Raw genomic sequence first — 16,378 nt, 5'->3', positions numbered from 1 at the left:
GGCGCCGGCCGCGCCCGCCCGCGCCATCGCTACCGAGGCAGCGCGCCACTTCCGCCCCGGTACCTGTCATGGCGCCGGTCACGTGGGCACGGGCGGGGCCGGGCGGGGCCGCTCCGCTCCCCCCTCCGCTCCCGCCTCCGCTCCCGCCTCCGCTCCTCCCTCCGCTCCCGGCCGTGCCGCCGCCGCAGGCCCGCCCCCAGGTAAGCCCGACGCCCCCCTGCAGCACCCGCGGGCGGCTCTCGCCCCTCCGGGAGGGCAGGTGCCGCCGCCGGCTTGCTGGCGTCCCCGCTCCCGCCGGTGTTGGTGGCGTTCGGGGGTCGTTCCCGCGGGAGGGCCTCGGGCCCCGGCCGCGCCGGCGGCCGCCGTCCCGGGGGAGGCCCCGCAGCCGCGGGGCCGCTGTTGGCGGCCCGGGGGCTCCGGTAGGGAGGCGAGCGAGCGGCGGGGCCGGCGCGATCGGCCGCCATGGGGCGGTGCCATCGGCCGTCGGCCGGCGCTGCTGGCGGCGGCGGCCCCGTGACGCAGCGCCGGGAGCGGCGGGGCAGGGCCGGGGTCCCGCGGCCTCGGGATCCGCTCGGGGAGCGCCCCGGGGCGGCCGCGACACCGCGGGGACAGCGGCGCTGCGGGGTGGGCGGGCACGGCGCCGCAGCCGCTGGCATGGTGGCCCGAGAGGCGCCGGCACGATAGGCACGGCGCGATAGGTGCCGACGCGATGAACAAGCCCCCTGCTCGGTCAGGAGGATCGGAACGGTGCCGGGGGGTCAGTGCCGGCAGTTCTTGGGTGTGGGTTTGTTTGTTTGTTTCCGCAAAGCTGCAGAGTGCTTTATAAGGATGAAGTTAAGGGGTTCAAGCTCGTTAAAGGACCTGGGGGTCTCCGGTCCAGCGTCCTGCTCAGAGCAGGGACAGCTCCGAGGTCACACCAGGGGCTCAGGGCTTTGTCCGGTGAGGTGTGGAAAGGCTTTGAGGACGGAGAGCACACAACTTGCTTCTCCGTTTTTCTGTCCTCATGGTGAAGGAGTTTTACCTTTTATCCAGTAGGGCCTTCCCGTGTTCAGGATGTGCCCACTATGTTCCATCACCCCGCACTGCTGTTGTAAAACTGGCTGCAGTGCTTGCGTTATATTTGCCTGCTGAAACTGAAGTGAAAGAAAAGGGATTGTCGGGTTTATCTCTGCTCTCCCAGCCTTCCAGGTCTGATACATGCATGTAAATAAATCCACGTTTTCAGTCAGGATTCGTGGTTGCAGTTCATTTATCCAAAGGCTCCAAATACAAGCTATTCACAGATGGAGCAGACACAGTATAATGATCTCAGTGAATTGAGATTCAGCCTGGTAAAGAGGAAGGAGGCTCAGGGGTGACCTTATCACTCCCTACAACTCCCTGAAAGGAGGTTGTGGCAAGCTGGGGATCAGCCTCTTCTCCCAGGTAACAAGTGACAGGATGAGAGGAAATGGCCTCAGGCTGTGCCGAGGGAGGTTCAGGTTTTGCATTAGGAAGAATTGCTTCACGGAAGGGCTTCTTAAGCATTGGAATGGGCTGCCCAGGAAGCTGTTGGAGTCACTCACTGTCCCTGGAGGTGTTTAAGGATAGACTGGACATGTCACTCAGTGCCATGGTCTAGTTGACACGGGCGTGTTCTGTCAAAGGTTGGGCCCGGAGGGCTCAGGGGTCTTTTCCAACCCAACTGATTCTGTGATTCTGAGATACTTCTCATGTAATTTACAGGTATGTTCAGCCTTATGCAGGTGGTAACAAATGTGGAGATTTTCTTCCTAGGAATGTGTGTGCTCACATAGAGCAAAGTAGGTGGTAGCTTTTTGCCTAATTTAAAATAGTTGCCTCAGAAAGCATTTGTATTTCAAGGGAGTGCAATTCTCACACTAAGCGCATGGACGATGAGCACAAGGTATATGGAAGCTTGGCGTTTCAAATGGGGAAAAAAAAATTAATTTCAAATTAATTTCTTGCCTAGTTGTTTACATTTGGAATGTCTTTCTGTGAGTAGAGGAGCAGGACATGTGCAGCTCCTCAGTTGTACCTGTTCCTGTTCCTGCAGCTGTTCTTTCCTTTCCACTCCTTAGATTTGGCATAAACAACATTACAGAAAATGACCCACTGGTTCCATCGCAACCCTCTGAAGGCTACAGCTCCCGTTTCATTTAATTATTACGGGGTAGCCACCACTCCAGCTGCAACAAAGGTTTGCAAGTAAGTGTACTTGGGACTGGCTTCACTCTGCCTCTTACAAATTGGGGGACATCCATAAAAATAATGGTTGCTCTTCAGTTTTTGAACTGAAGATGACTAGAGATAGGGAGGCAATAAGACTGCTAACACTGAACATTTGCTTATAGAGAATGAATTCTCCAGTCTTCAAGTCTCTGAGTGCACAACAAGGCCTATTACAACAATGCAGAGGCAAAAGACGAAACACTTTATTGTCTTTCTGAAGACTGTGCATTCCTCTGCAAAAGATTGCTTAATTTCCATAAGTGGATAAGGCCTGACTGTTCCGTTGTGGATAGGAATGTAATGAAAAGGGATCTCAGCCTATTTTGCAAATCTATTCTTATCTCTTCATCTCATCATCCCATTCTAATGTGGAAGAATGCTCCTGCTTGTTACTTCCCTTTCCTCTCTGTGCACCCAACCTCTTGGTAGGTAAAGGCATAGTTATTTTAGTGTTAGAACAAGAGATTGAGTGCTCATTATCCACTGCTGTGTGTCCAGAGTGGATTGTACTAAACAGTCAGTCATATGTATCCAGAGGAGAAAGGAAGATTTTTCTGTATTAGTACATTTTTGAATAGGGGTTTTTTTTTTCCCTTTTTTTTCTCCTTTCATTTAGTGACTTGCGGTTATCTCGAACACGGCTGTTGGAGCTGTTCACAGATTCGAGTTGTAATCCAGAAATGATGAAGAATGCAGCTGACTTGTACTTCTCACTCCTGCAAGGTAGGGAGATTTATTAGCAGTACTTCTAACTCATCAAGAGAAGTATCAGTTCAGCATGTGAATTGTGCTGATCTCCTGTAAAGAAGCTTTGCACTTCCCAGGAAGGAGAGTGTCTTTCATGGGTTCTGTGCTTGATACCAGTGGTGGCTGCTCACCAGGCCCCTTCTCCAAGTTTCAGAGTCCTTTGTGACCCTGCTGGTACTAAGTGCTGGCAGCCCTGCCCTCCTGCCTTTAACCTCATTCTGCTTCCTGTTGGAGGAAAAAACACGGATTTGTCTCTTAGGTGGTGGTGAGTTGCTCCTTAAGTACAAATTGAATCTGTTAATTAGTTGATATCATTTACTCTTCAGTGTAAACTGCTGGTTTGTCTAATATTAGACCACAGACTTGTTGCAAGTTTACCTTCTACTGCTGCTTGTCTGTCAGGTGTGTGCATATATGTGGTGCTCATTAGCCTGGTATCTGCATTTTCAGTGGATAGTTCACCTGTGCTGACACATTCCTTTGAAACCTTCCTTCTGCCAATATTTTGGTAACTCTCTCGTAGCAGTCAGGTGCTCGGCCAGGTTTCTTAGGACTGAGTTTTCAGGAATCAGCTGATTTGTGGAAAGTGGGATCTTCCAGTCTGTGGGAAGTACACACTGGTTTAGTGAGCCCATGGGAGGGTGTAGGCCAATGTCACATCTAAAGGTCAGATAAGAATCCCTGCTGCTTCAGCCCAGATTTGGAGAGTTTCTTCAGGAAAATATCATGCTTGGCCACTAAAATTTTCCACATGTGAAAAGAACAAGTATTTTCTGTGTTTATAAACATGTGACACACTGACAGCCCTAGTAGCTGCTATGGCGAGCTTTTGACCTCTTAAAGTCTGTAAGACCTGATCAGACCAAGTCTCTTCTTCAACCTCCCTAAAAAATTCCTGGGCCTGCATATGCTATGATTTGAACATCCCATAGCATAAGCTTCATCTCACTAACTGCTGTTTTCTTGGCTACTGGACACAAAGAACTGATTTCCTGTGGCTCTGCAGATATATGATGACTAGGTGAGCCCATGCTTAGAAGCCCTTTTTCCTCTCCCTGTTGACCAAGCAGCTTTTCCTGGAATTTCGTGGTTGCCACTATGGTGGGAGAGGCAGCCACTCACTCAGCTTGAACAGCCTCAGCCACCCTGTACCTGGGCCAGTCCCACTCCCAACTTTTCACCATATGAGATGTGCAGGTTTTCCTTGAGCAGTCAAGATTCTCAGGACTGGCTTGGTAACCTGCTGGACAAGCAGTTTCCTGGAGTAGCCAGTTGGTTTTTCCCACATTTTGTTCTCAAGATACTGAGGAATAAAAGCCCCAGGAAGTAACGTGGGGTTTTGAGGGGTTCAGCAAGAAACATCCTTTATCTATACCTGTTATTCATATTGATCCATCTCCTTCATTACTCATTTCTGTTTCCTATGGTGAGATTGCCTGTTTTATTCCATAGGTTTTATCCTTTCTCTGGATGACTCTTCCCAGGAGTGCAAGTTGAGGTACATTCAGAATTTCAAGTGGACAGACACGTTGCAAGGACAAGTCCCGAGGTGCGTGCGCTCTTCTGAGTGCAGGGTACGCAGCTGCCCTCTGCTGCTCTGTTACACGGTGCACCCGTGCCAACACAGGCCTGAAGGGAAACTGAAATGTAGCAAAGTCTTGAACACAAAGTAGTTCGTGAAAAGGTGTTGCTGTGGTTTTGGTAACTGCTGTACTGCCTTAGGTGTTCTGAACTGTGCGTGGCCTTTATGTAAAGCCATGAGAATGCACAATGCTGGTAGAAGGATCTGTTGGGTCTCAGTTGACCTACAAACTGAACCTGCAGCTGGCTAGAGCAGTACAAAGAAGAGCCTTGAGGGTATTGGTGAGTTGAGCATGGCTCATCTCAGTTTAAACTGCTTACTGCAGTTTAAAACTTAATTTAGCACTACTACCTGACCAGGAACGTCTGTGTGTTTAGAGGTTCAGGTGTTGCTGAAGATCTGAGTTTGTCCTTGTCCTCTGAAGCTCTGAGTACATGCCCTCTTGGTTCAAACAAACCAATCTTCTGTTTCCAATAGGAATACAGATCTGTAACCTTCTGAATTATTCACTTGTCTCTTGCTGTTGGAGGTAATTGTGTTGTATAACCACGCCTACAAATTTGTTGGGCTTTAGCTAGAAGTGCTTGACCTCCTCAAAGCTTTTATTCCCCATGGAAGAAAGTCTGTTGATTAGGACCTTCTTCTAATTTTCTCACGGTCATACACTCTTGTACTTGTGCCAGCATTACCCTTCCCACTCCCACATCTTTCTTTTTAAAAGGTTTGCTAGTTCCTAGGCTATACTGAGCTTGTGATTGCAGGTTCAGTCTTTTCAAAGACTCTGTTTATAGCTTTTGAAATTCCCTGCTATTTGCACATGCTGTTTGTCTGCAGTTACATAAATACTTGGAATAACACTCACTTGAAAGAGTTGTAACAGACTCTGACTTATTAACTTAGCTGTACAACTTTAAAGTGGACATTCCATGGCAAGGCTTTCCACTAAATGTGCAATTGGAAAAAAAAAAAAAAAAAAAAGAGAGAGAAGGAAAAATGTCAGCCACACCCAAAGCTAAACAAATCTCAAGTTACAGTTTTAAAATAAAAGTTCCCAAAAGGGAAGGGTGGGCATCTGAATGTGGGAGATTCTAATTATGACTTCTTACAGGGAATAAGTAAAAAAATTGAAGTCTCTCTTAGGCAGTTGAGTAAGTAGGAGGTTCTGCATTGGAAATTGTTGACATCTTAAATGAAAAATGTTTTACAGAGAGAAATGTTGACTTTTGCAGCAGAGAGAGATGTGAGAACAAAACCGAATGCATTAAGTTTTTGGGGGGTTTGTCTGTCTTTCTTTAGTGCCCAGCAGGATGCAGTGTTTGAACTGGTTTCCATGGGATTTAATGTAGCTCTATGGTACACAAAATATGCATCAAGACTCGCTGGAAAAGAAGAGTAAGTAGTGTTCTTTTCTTAACAATTCTGCTGCAGCAATACTCCACCAAAGATTTAGCAGGTTCTGGGGGTTCCCTGCTGGGGGACATGTTCAGCTAAGACAGAGGAGTTGCAGGAGGCAGTTGGTCTTTACAAACAAGCACTTCAATCCTTTCTTGTCTCTGTAAACCAGGTGCAGTAGTACCACGTGACTGTGATACAGAGAAAGTGTCAGTTGTCAATAAACCCTTCATCAGTCCCTCTCTAAATGTCCAGGTACAAAACTGAGAGTCTCAAAATCCCAGCTCTGCTGATGTTTAGCCCTACAGACTTCTAAATCCTTGGCTTCTAACACTGAGGTTACCTTTTACTTGGGGGTCATCACAGGATCTTACATTTCTTTTTTTCCAAGCGAGTTCTATATGATTATTTTGTGATTGGACATCGTAAGAAACTCTTTTACTCTGAAGGTAGCACAGCCGTGGGACAGGTCACTTAGGGAATTAGTGGACTCTTGATTGTTGAAGGATTTAAGATTCATCTAGACAAAGCCATAAGTGGCCTGATCTGCTGTTTCCCCAAAGCAGGAGGTGGCACTAAATGACATTTAGGGGCCCTTTCTAACTATAATTTTACTGATTCATTCTGTTTTCTCAGTATAACAGAAGATGAAGCAAAAGACGTGCACCGCAGCCTGAAGATAGCAGCTGGGATTTTTAAACACCTGAAGGTAGAAGGACTTTCTTTGCTCTCTGTTCTTCAAGGTGTCTCCAAATACTAGACTTCTTGTCTTAGAGAGGCCTTTGCCATACACACATCCCTGAGACCACCTGAATGATGGAAGAAGCAGAAGGGAATTAATATGTTGTGGTACCACTCGATCCCTGCAACCCATTCCCAGTGGCACTGGAAGAGTGGTTTGCCTGTTTGCCCATATCATGTGCTGCAGTTCTGTCTTGGGACCTTCATGCAGTGTGTCCCATCCCTTTAGGAATGAGGCACTTGTTTTGCACTGGTATTAGGCCTAAACTAACTCTGAGGCTTGCTTTGTATTTAGGAAAGTCACATTGCAAAACTGATTACGCCTGTGGAAAAGGGAAGGGATTTAGAAGCTCGACTTTTAGACTCCTACATCATACAGTGTCAAGCTGAAGCTCAAGAAGGTATCTTCAAGTGTACATAGGTTGGGTGTGGGAAATGACTCTGTGGGTTACTGATGTCTCATGAATTCTGCTTGGCAGCAAGGCCGTGGGATTTTATTCTCCTGAAGTACTGTGGTGTGGTGGGGCAGGTTGCTTTTAAAGAAAATTACGTTACAATTACATAAGGAAAATGCCAAAAATCAGTCTGATATTATAATTATAATATGGAATATCTTTCACTTTAGAAGAAGCTGTGTGTGGCACTCCTCCTTTTTCTTATTTCCCCCTTTCATGCAACCCTTTCACCACCATGCTTGCCTAACATAAATTCCCAGTTCCTTTACTTCAAAATATGTGCAGCTTCTGTAAGGCTAACCTTCCTTCAGTTTTTCTATTCAATTGGAATCATTCTATCCAAGAAGCAATCTGTCTTTATTCTGCTGTTTGCTTGACAGCACAACATCTATTTTCCATTTGTGCATGGGTTTTAAAACCCTAAATGCTTCTGCTGATTTGTTGTGATGGGACGTTTCAGTTAAACCATGGTGTGGAACTTTTTTTCAGTGACAATTGCTCGGGCTATTGAGCTGAAACACAATCCAGGCCTAATAGCTGCTCTTGCTTATGAAACAGCCAACTTCTACCAGAAAGCTGGTGAGTGTCTTTTTTGTATCCTTAGTGACTTGGTTTATTCACTCTTGCCAGCAGATATGCTTCACCCACCCATAAATTGCAATATTAACACTGTTCTCAGTGGATGTGGAGTGTGTACTTAGCTTCTATTTAGCACATTTAAGGCTTCACTTATCAGCATGTATTTTGGTAAGGCTTTTTGGTTTTGTGGGAATATTTTTCTGTAGCTGATGGCAGGAAATGTTAGTGAAGGAAGACAGACTGGCAGCAGACAAATGGCCTGATGGCAGTGGAATGTGTTCCAGCTGCCTTTGGGCAGCAGATCATGATGCAGAGCATGGAGAGTGGGCTGGGTTTGTTATGGACCACCTTCCATATGAGTAAGATGATCTCTGGGCCCACTGAGGCAAGTGGGAGAAGTGCAGAAGTGTGGGAGTCAGGAGAACATTGTAACATATGTCACATTATAGGTCACTGCTGGAACAAGGAGCAAGCTTTGAAATGCTGCTTAAAAATACTTACAGCATTAGCCATCCAGACTTAGTGGACAGGAGTTTCAGGGATTCTAGGGACAACTGGATGATAGCTGCATATTTTGGGGGGTTTTCTCCTAGTTTTTCTGTGGTGTTGCAGGGGTAATTTTTTTTTTCCTTGTTTCTGGATACTTTAGATTTAGGATCTATTGCTAAGTAAGAATTCTGGTCTTTTAATGTGTTTGGGGTTTTTCTTTTTGGAAATGTCTTAAAAATAATTTTACATATGTGTTCACAGATCAAACTTTATCCAGTTTGGATCCAACCTATGCAGGTAAATGGAGGAAGTACTTAAACTTGAAGAGCTGTTTCTATATGGCCTACGTAAGTACTTTGGGTGGCAGCAGTCAGAGGTTGTTGTCTGTCTGCCAAGGGCTGCATAGGGAATGGGGGCTAAGTATTGCCTTGGCTTTCTGTCCATACTGTGGAGAGGAATTGTGCAGTGTCAGTGACATTAAAAATGCCTTTATGGGGCCAGATGAAATTGCAGCAGTGTGGATTTGTTGTGATCACAGGTCTTTAATTGAAGCTGTTCAGGCTGAGCATAATGATCATCTCTGTTACCTACATCCCGACCTGATCCTAGGCACAGTTCAGAGCTGAGCATCTTTATGAAAGCCCTGAATGAAACTGCATCAAGTACCAAAAGGAACCATTCCAAGAGCTGTCCCTGTTTGCCTGATGGATCTCCTAGCAGGTGCTGCAGTGCCCTTAAAAGCCTCAGCTGCTCAATTTGCTGTCTTGTAGCTGCCACAGCCTGTAATCTGTCATTTTTATACTGTACAAAAGGCCCAAGCTGAGTAGTTTACATCATTGTCTTTTTCTTAGGCTGAACTTGTAGCTAAAAGCTGCTTGCCTTATTAGCAGGTTTGAGAGGTGAGGGAGGGTCAGAGTTGTGGTACTTCTAATTTTTTTAAAATTTGAGTGATCTGGGCAATGGCAGATTTGGATAGATTTGTACTGTGAGAACAGGCACTAAAGGAAGGGGGGACAAGGTAGGCATTAGTTGATGGGATTGTTCCTTCACCTATTGTACTCACTAGTTAAACTCAACTCCCGATAATAGATAATGGGAATTAAGTTCTCACTGGAACACAGTACCACCTTTAAGCACAGGTGAGAAGCAATGGGACTTTCGGGGGTGGAAAAGTTATTTGGACTATGACAAAATATTTCAGACAGCAGAACGCCTCATCTCTTCCAGATTCAGTGGTGTTTGTCGCAGATGGAGTGTTTTTGAGTGTTCAGGTAGTTTTAGTTCTCAGTCTCAGCTTTGTAAACTTGCCTGGGGTTTGTTCTTTCTGTGCTGGGGCTCGATGCTGCACACTGCTACAGTGAGAGCTCGCACTGCCCTGTGTGCCGGAGCTGCGGGTCAGCCAGCTTCCTGCAGCTCAGTTACTCTTGGCTAGACCCGAGACAGCTCGGTTCGTGATCGTGGTTCAGTGTTCGTGCTGAACTGCAGGAGTGGTTCAGTGAACGCTGCTTTGACTTGCCTTCCCCAGCTGCCAGCTACCTGCAGGGAATGGCAGCTTCAAAGAGCTGCAGCTGCCGTAGGGAGCAGGAGAAGGGAATTGGTGCAGGAAGTGCCCAGTGATGTCGGTAATGATTTTGTCCTTTCCCATCAGGCATACTGTTACCATGGCCAGACCTTGCTGGCGAGCGATAAATGTGGGGAAGCCATCAGATCTCTGCAGGAATCAGAAAAATGTGAGTGTGGTTGAGACTGGAGTACAGGGTCTGATGAAGCCATGCCTGTTCTGTTTTGCTGTATTGTGTTAATTTGCTCTCCCATAAAGATTTTATCTGTCACCTGATGGAAAACCAGCACAGCTTTGAATAGAGACAGGTTTTTTTGGTGGTTTTTCTTTTTTTTTTGTCTTACCAAAGACTCTCTTTCACAGCAGTGCTGCAGAAAATTTCATCTTCACTTCTCAGCCTGGCTTAAAGACTGGCTTTGAGCTGTCTGCAATATACAGTGTAAAAACCAGTGGTCTGGTCATCCTGTTTTCTGGTCTATATGTTAGAGGGGTGCAGCCATTTCTGCTTTGGAGGTTAAGCAGTAAATCTAGATTATGCTTGTTTATTTTTGAACAGATTTCAGTAACTTACTTTTTTTCTGTTCATTTGAAAGGTATATTCAGGCAAGTTTGCAGTAGTTCAAGGTCTTCTGCCCAATCTTCTCTCTTCAAAGCTATTTCTACCCCAATGGCCTGTAGTGCATAACTTTACTGCAATCTATAAAAATGCTGGAATCTTCAAAGTGGAAACTTTAATATTAGTTTTAAACATAAATCAAAAATTTACTGAGAACAAACTAAGTTGGATTTTGTGGAGTAAAACAAATACTGTTCTACTGTTCAGAGAAGAGAGCTTCTTCTCCCACTCCCTATTGGTTATTGTTTGGTTTGGGACATCGGTGTGATGGTGTGGACTCCTTCATACCCTCTGTTTTTCCCTACCTTGTGGCACAGTTTTTGGGCTTATTGTTGCATTTTGCCCCACACATTAGAATGCTTTCCTGCATCTTCCCACCCAAAAAGCTATCTTTTTCTTTTCCTGTTCCTAGTCACTTCTTGGATGCAGTAAATCCTGGCTGGAAGTGCTGTCTTTGAACTAGCTTGGTTTTTTGGTTTCTAAGAGGAAAGAGGCCTGATTGGATTCTAGTGTCTCTAAGACTGAAGCGCTGTACAGCAGAACCATGATTGAACAGAGTCATGTAAATAATTTTTATTTCCTTTCTTCCTTGCAAAGTTTTTGCCAAGGCTGAAGCATTGTGCAAAGAATATGGAGAAACCAAAGGGCCTGGGACTACTGCCAAACCTTCTGGACATCTTTTCTTTAGGAAATTAGGAAGTTTGATTAAGAGCACACTAGAAAAATGCCAGAGAGAGAATGGATTTATGTAAGTAATTCATAGTTGGTACAGCACTCTGTATGAGGTGTTATTACCTCATTTGCCTTTATTTCAGGATGGGATGGGAAATTTTACTCTCCAGTTGTTACGTTCCTTTAGGGCATGGCATATAACTTATAGATAAATTTGCAGTTCTGTGATTTTCTCTTGGCAGATTTGCAGTGGGTGTGTGCTCTCCCACTGTGTCCTGTGCCAGTTGAGCAGGGTGGGTTGGACTGACATCTGCAGAGGTTGAGCAGTTTTCTTCCCTCATTCCTCAGCCACCTGGTTACTCTTCCTTCTGCTCAGGAGAAAATCCGCAGAAGTTGCTGTGTTGCTCTGATGCTCCCTTCCTGTCTCCTGGGTTCTATTAGGCAAAAGAGGACAGAGCGGGGAGTGGAGAAGAGCAGCAGGTGATTCTGCTTTGCAAGCAGGGAAATCAAAACAGTGGTGCTGCCTTCAGTGAAGATCCTGCTTGGAGTGCCAGAAGCTTTACCAGTCCAAGTATAGTTAATATTGTAAATAGGGCTTTCTGTTCATTAATGTCCTTCCAAAAAGGGTTTGGAAATACCAAGTTTTTATTTCAGTTGAAAACATCAAGATTAGTTTATCTTTAGGGTTCTTCGGCTCATTTATTTCTCCCCTTCCCTCCTGTTATGATTTAGTATTCCATAATAGGTATGTTATTTCCATTTTTATGATATTTAAAGACCTGCAATAGTAGGGGAACTGACTAAATTCAAAGGATGGTCAAGTGCATCACAGTGAACTGCAAATAGGAAGAGAAATGCTCTGCTCTGCTTGGGTGCAAATACCCGTTGTCAGAGCTTACAACAGCGGCATACTGGAGATTTCAACACACCCATGTCCCTCTAGAGCAAAGCTTGGAAAGAGAAAGCAGTGACTGTTTTGGGAGAGCTCTATGCAGCACAGCAGGTGAGGCAGAGTGTGTCAGTGTGTGAGCTCCTGCTGGCCTGCCAGGGGCAGAGGGACACCCCGAGTCAGGCTTTGCCCTGTAGTCAGTCTCTGGGGGGCTGCTGTGTTGCCATCATCCACTGTGACACATTTAAGGCACATTTAGGAGAAGTGTCCTCTTCATCTTTGGGAAGTTCTTTAAATCCTCATTTGTATTTTGAAGGGGTTTTTTTTGGAGAAAAGATGCTCTTCTCATTGAAGCACTGGGAATAATGATTATTAAGTAGGAGAAAACCCACCACACGATTAGGGAACAAACAATAGTGCTAAGAAGGAGTTGCTTTTGTTCTTGTGAACCTTGCTGGCAGAATGCATGTTAGGCAGTGCCTTAATCAAATGGAAGAGAGCAGCAGAGCTTGCCACTGTGAAAACCCAGATTGTTTTGTTTAGAATTGCAAATAAGACTTGCAGAGATGGTGCATTGTATTTTAAATACATTTCTGTATTCTGTTCCAGCTATTTCCAGAAGGTGCCAGCAGAGGCTCCCCAGCTGGAATTGAAAGCAAACTATGGCTTAGTAGAGCCTGTTCCTTTTGAGTTTCCTGCCTTGAACACACACTGGACTCCTGAAACAGTTGCAGCATTTGATCTGACCAAGAGGCCAAAGGATGACACCGTAAGATAATCCCATGTGCTGTTCTTTCCTCTGGCTTTATTCTGTGTATCATACAGGGTTAGTTGGGCTCTTCTGTAACATTCCCCAGCTCAGTGTAGGAAGCAGACACAAGGCGACCACCTAAGCTCATCCTTCTCTTGTGCCAGGGGCAAGTCAATTAACCTCTGCCACTCTGCCAGCATCTGAAAAATCAGCTCATTTTTTACTAAGTCCTGTAATGTTACAGGAGTGAATTCTAGAGAAAGATTCTTTTGTAGTAAATGACTCATTTAAGGATGCTGAAACAGAGAACAGTTGGCTTTTCCCTCTTGCTCGAGGCATACTCAAAGTTTCAACCTTGAAAAGAGAGGGGACTATTAGATTATAACATGTAAAGTTAGCTGTGCATAAATACTGTGCAGACACAGTGGTTGGTACTTGTGGTATTTAGCTGGGATTTTTTTCTTCTTCTTGTTTTCAGGCTAAACCAAAACCAGATGAAGAAGTAAAACCTCTGAAGGAACCAGATATAAAGCCTCAAAAAGACAGTGGATGCCAGATTTCTTAAGTGCCATAAGTGCTTTGAATTCACTTTGAAACTCCTATTCATAGGACTCTGGGGCTTTAGTTCTGATCTCCTTTTCTTGATTGTTCTTTTTTCATGTAAAAGACTAATTTAATTTACCTTTGTTAATATGTGTCTATCTTACTTAAGAATGTGGTGGATTTCTAGGAGGTTATTTATGTCTGACTTATTTTTGGTTTTAGTGGGATATCATAGAATGAGTGGGCTTAAATGTTCCTATTGTGCCTCTAGGGAGTTTGTTTTTGTGGGTTTAGTTTTACCCACAAATAGCAAAGGAAGTATCATGATTGTAATGCTTGAGGGTTTTCCATTACTTTTTATGCTGTATCATGTCCAATTCTGCAAACAGAAGTTTGCATGAGCAGTTATATTTATTCACGTCTTGTCATTCAGGCTTAGCCCCTGTCGTGTTCCAATTCACCTAATTGTAGTGGGGAGAAAATCTGGGTTTGGATTGTAACACTCCTATGGTATTTCACAGGACTTGCACAGAACTTGGGAAACCTCAAGTTCTGCATAACAAGAGCACAATTTATGTTCTGAAACTGTCTCTGTTTTTTCCTCTATAGATTAGGGTTTTTATGTCAGAATTTGTAGTAAAGTACCTTAGCCTTGTCTGTCCTTTAATCCAAATCCTTTAATATCAAAGTGTATCTGAAAGTGATGCAGCAAGCAGTATGGCATCCCTGTTCAGAGTTTTTGAATCATCAAAGCTTTGTTAAGTTTGAAGGCTGCAGACAGTTCAAATCTCTTGGCACTGGAATTCCTGAAGCTGTCATGCTGAGGTAATGGATTTGAAAGTAAGTTGCTGTGTTTCCATCTGGGTAGTGTCTATAAAAAGCTGTCAGGAGAACAGGGAGGAAAGACGAGCTGAAGAGCTGATGGCACAGCTGGAAAGCCAAGCTCTGGATTTCCTTTATGCCCCATGTAAACAGAGCTGCTTCTCAGCTTTTGCAGTATTGCACTGAAATCAGAGCTTTCTGAAGAAAACTTGCCACAGCCCAGTCAAGGCTGAGAAAGAAAGGATTTTGTAGAACTTGCTGTTTCCATTTCTGCCTGCTGTGGAAAAAGTGACAGCATTCTTCAGTGCTGAGCATTGCAAAACACCCATGACAACAAAAACATCTTTCTGATTTGCTGCAGATGCAAAGACATAGGATGCATGTGTTTAAGTGAGGGCTTTGCAATCCCTGGGTACCAGTTGCTGCACTTCTCTTTGCCTGAGAAAGAAACTGAGCAGCCTGACAATGTTCACCCTTCCAGCAAACGTGATGGCAAATGCATTTAATGTGATATAAACTGTAAACACATTCCTCACTTTGTGCTCTTTGTGGAGGAATCATCAGAGTGATCACTCGAGGATTCATCCACTGTTCACCTTGCACCGTGCTGTAATTCAGTGCTTCTAAAATCTTTCATGGGGCTTGGAGTCGCTTAGCATCGAGAGCAGGTGTGGAACTCCTTGAAGGCCTGTGGAACAAAAGCTGCTGAGGTGGTTAACAGGGAACTCGAGACTCTTCCTGAGATACTGGACCAAATTACAAAACTTGTTGATACAAAAGGGAAAGAGGCTTGTAATGCTGGCTGTTGTGGGTTGATCAGCTGCAGACCTCATTGCTTCCCGTGATGTATTTTTCTTTCTGTCAGTTCTGCACATAAAAATAAGTGTAAAGTGAGCTGAATTTCTTTGGAAGAAGTTTCTGTTCTGCAGGCTCCATTTCTTCTGGTGCTGCACAGGAACATGGGGTATGTTTCATGAAGAGTTACTCAAATCTGTTCCTAACTTGATCAGCTGACTCATTAGACTCTTACATTGTTAAAAGACAGCTTAGGTTTTGCCAGAGTGGAGTGTGGAGTTAGTTTTCTTATATAGATTTTAATTCTAAAAATGTACTCCAGCTGTAGTCATCAACATTTGCTCAACCTGCCCCCTTTAAGGATCAAGATACAGTTAACTCAGTTTCATAATCACAATTTTTTTAGCTACTCATTGTTTTTCAGAATTCTTTGTCAATATGTACACATCTCAACTGAATTAGTTTTCTTTCTGTGTAGACCAGATCCTGTTTTCCCTCCTCCCCTCATTTTCTCTTCCATCTGCTAGAAACTGTGGCACAGACATACCCTTGTTTGCTAAGGCTCATGTAGGTCCTGGCCCTCATTTCCAATGCAGCTTTTACCCATGGGTGGGTTCCAGTAGAGGAATATCTTAAAAATCAAATTAACATATCATGACTAAATCATTCCCAAACATCTTGATAGGAAAGATTATTTTATGGACTTGGAATTCTTTGGACGCTTTCTCAAACCGAGTGGTTTGTCTGAATCAAGTTCACTGTAAATAGTTTGGGACATAACCAATTGAATTGTGTCAGATGATGACATTACTTAAGCCTAGCTGTGTAACCTTTTATGCCATAGCTGCTTCAGTAAATATGATGTAGTAGTTTAAGAATAGAATAATGGAACAAACTAATTCACTTAACATGTGTTGCTTTTCAAGACAAACTTTGTTTACTCGTAGCTGAAATCCTGTGGCAAAAATTGGATGGTTTTGCCAAAAAGTAAGAAGCTGGAGACTGTTTAGTTTGCAAAGCAGAGAGAGCTGTGAGGCAATGAGCAGCTTTCCCTTCTGGTTTTGTTGGGTAGTAGCAGGAATTGCTGTAAATAGGATATAGATTAACTGTCCAATGTGCTTAAGAATATGGGTGAATGAGCTGGGAGTTTCAGTCAATCTGGAAACCCAGCAGCCATGTTCCTTCTCTTATAGCTCCCTTTAGTAATTTTTAAGAGTGAAGTATTTTGAACGGTGACTTTTTAATATTCTGCTGCTGCAAGAGCCTGTTTCTGTGGCCTCTCTCTGGTTTTAGAGGCTCTCATGGCTAAGCCTGCAAATCTTGTTGGTGTAAATAGTCTTTAAAAATTTGTGCCCCATCTGAAGCAGGACAGAACTGCAGCTGAATAAAATACGGAGTGCTGGGCCCTCTGTTTTGTGCTTTAAGAAAAGCAGTGATTGTCTTTAATGTAGTATAAACCAAACCATTAAGCTCTTAGTAGGATTTCTATTTAAATACCTTCCTCCATGTATT

General features: G+C 44.3%; 1 protein-coding gene across 3 annotated transcripts; it reads left to right on the top strand.

Moving 5' to 3' along the window:
- The first annotated feature begins 120 nt into the window (after window positions 1-120).
- On the top strand, window positions 121-15,085 carry BROX (BRO1 domain and CAAX motif containing). 3 transcript variants are annotated; one of them, XM_040058677.2, is made up of 13 exons: window positions 121-200; window positions 2,082-2,208; window positions 2,849-2,955; window positions 4,432-4,528; window positions 5,858-5,953; window positions 6,590-6,662; window positions 6,990-7,095; window positions 7,639-7,728; window positions 8,479-8,564; window positions 9,866-9,947; window positions 10,992-11,142; window positions 12,565-12,724; window positions 13,185-15,085. In XM_040058677.2, exons 2-13 carry the CDS (start codon window positions 2,108-2,110, stop codon window positions 13,269-13,271), a joined length of 1,236 nt encoding a protein of 411 aa, XP_039914611.1. In that variant the 5' UTR covers window positions 121-200; window positions 2,082-2,107; the 3' UTR covers window positions 13,272-15,085. The 3 variants fall into 3 exon arrangements, with proteins under 3 accessions (XP_039914611.1, XP_039914612.1, XP_039914613.1); XM_040058678.2 differs by lacking the exon at window positions 121-200 and adding an exon at window positions 666-1,725; XM_040058679.2 differs by lacking the exon at window positions 121-200 and adding an exon at window positions 1,784-1,802.
- The last annotated feature ends 1,293 nt before the right edge of the window (window positions 15,086-16,378 follow it).

Source organism: Hirundo rustica, chromosome 3, assembly GCF_015227805.2.
Source record: "Hirundo rustica isolate bHirRus1 chromosome 3, bHirRus1.pri.v3, whole genome shotgun sequence".
Lineage (NCBI taxonomy): Eukaryota > Metazoa > Chordata > Aves > Passeriformes > Hirundinidae > Hirundo > Hirundo rustica.
Note: the sequence above shows the minus strand (reverse complement) of the source record. Positions and strands in the feature narration are given on the sequence as shown.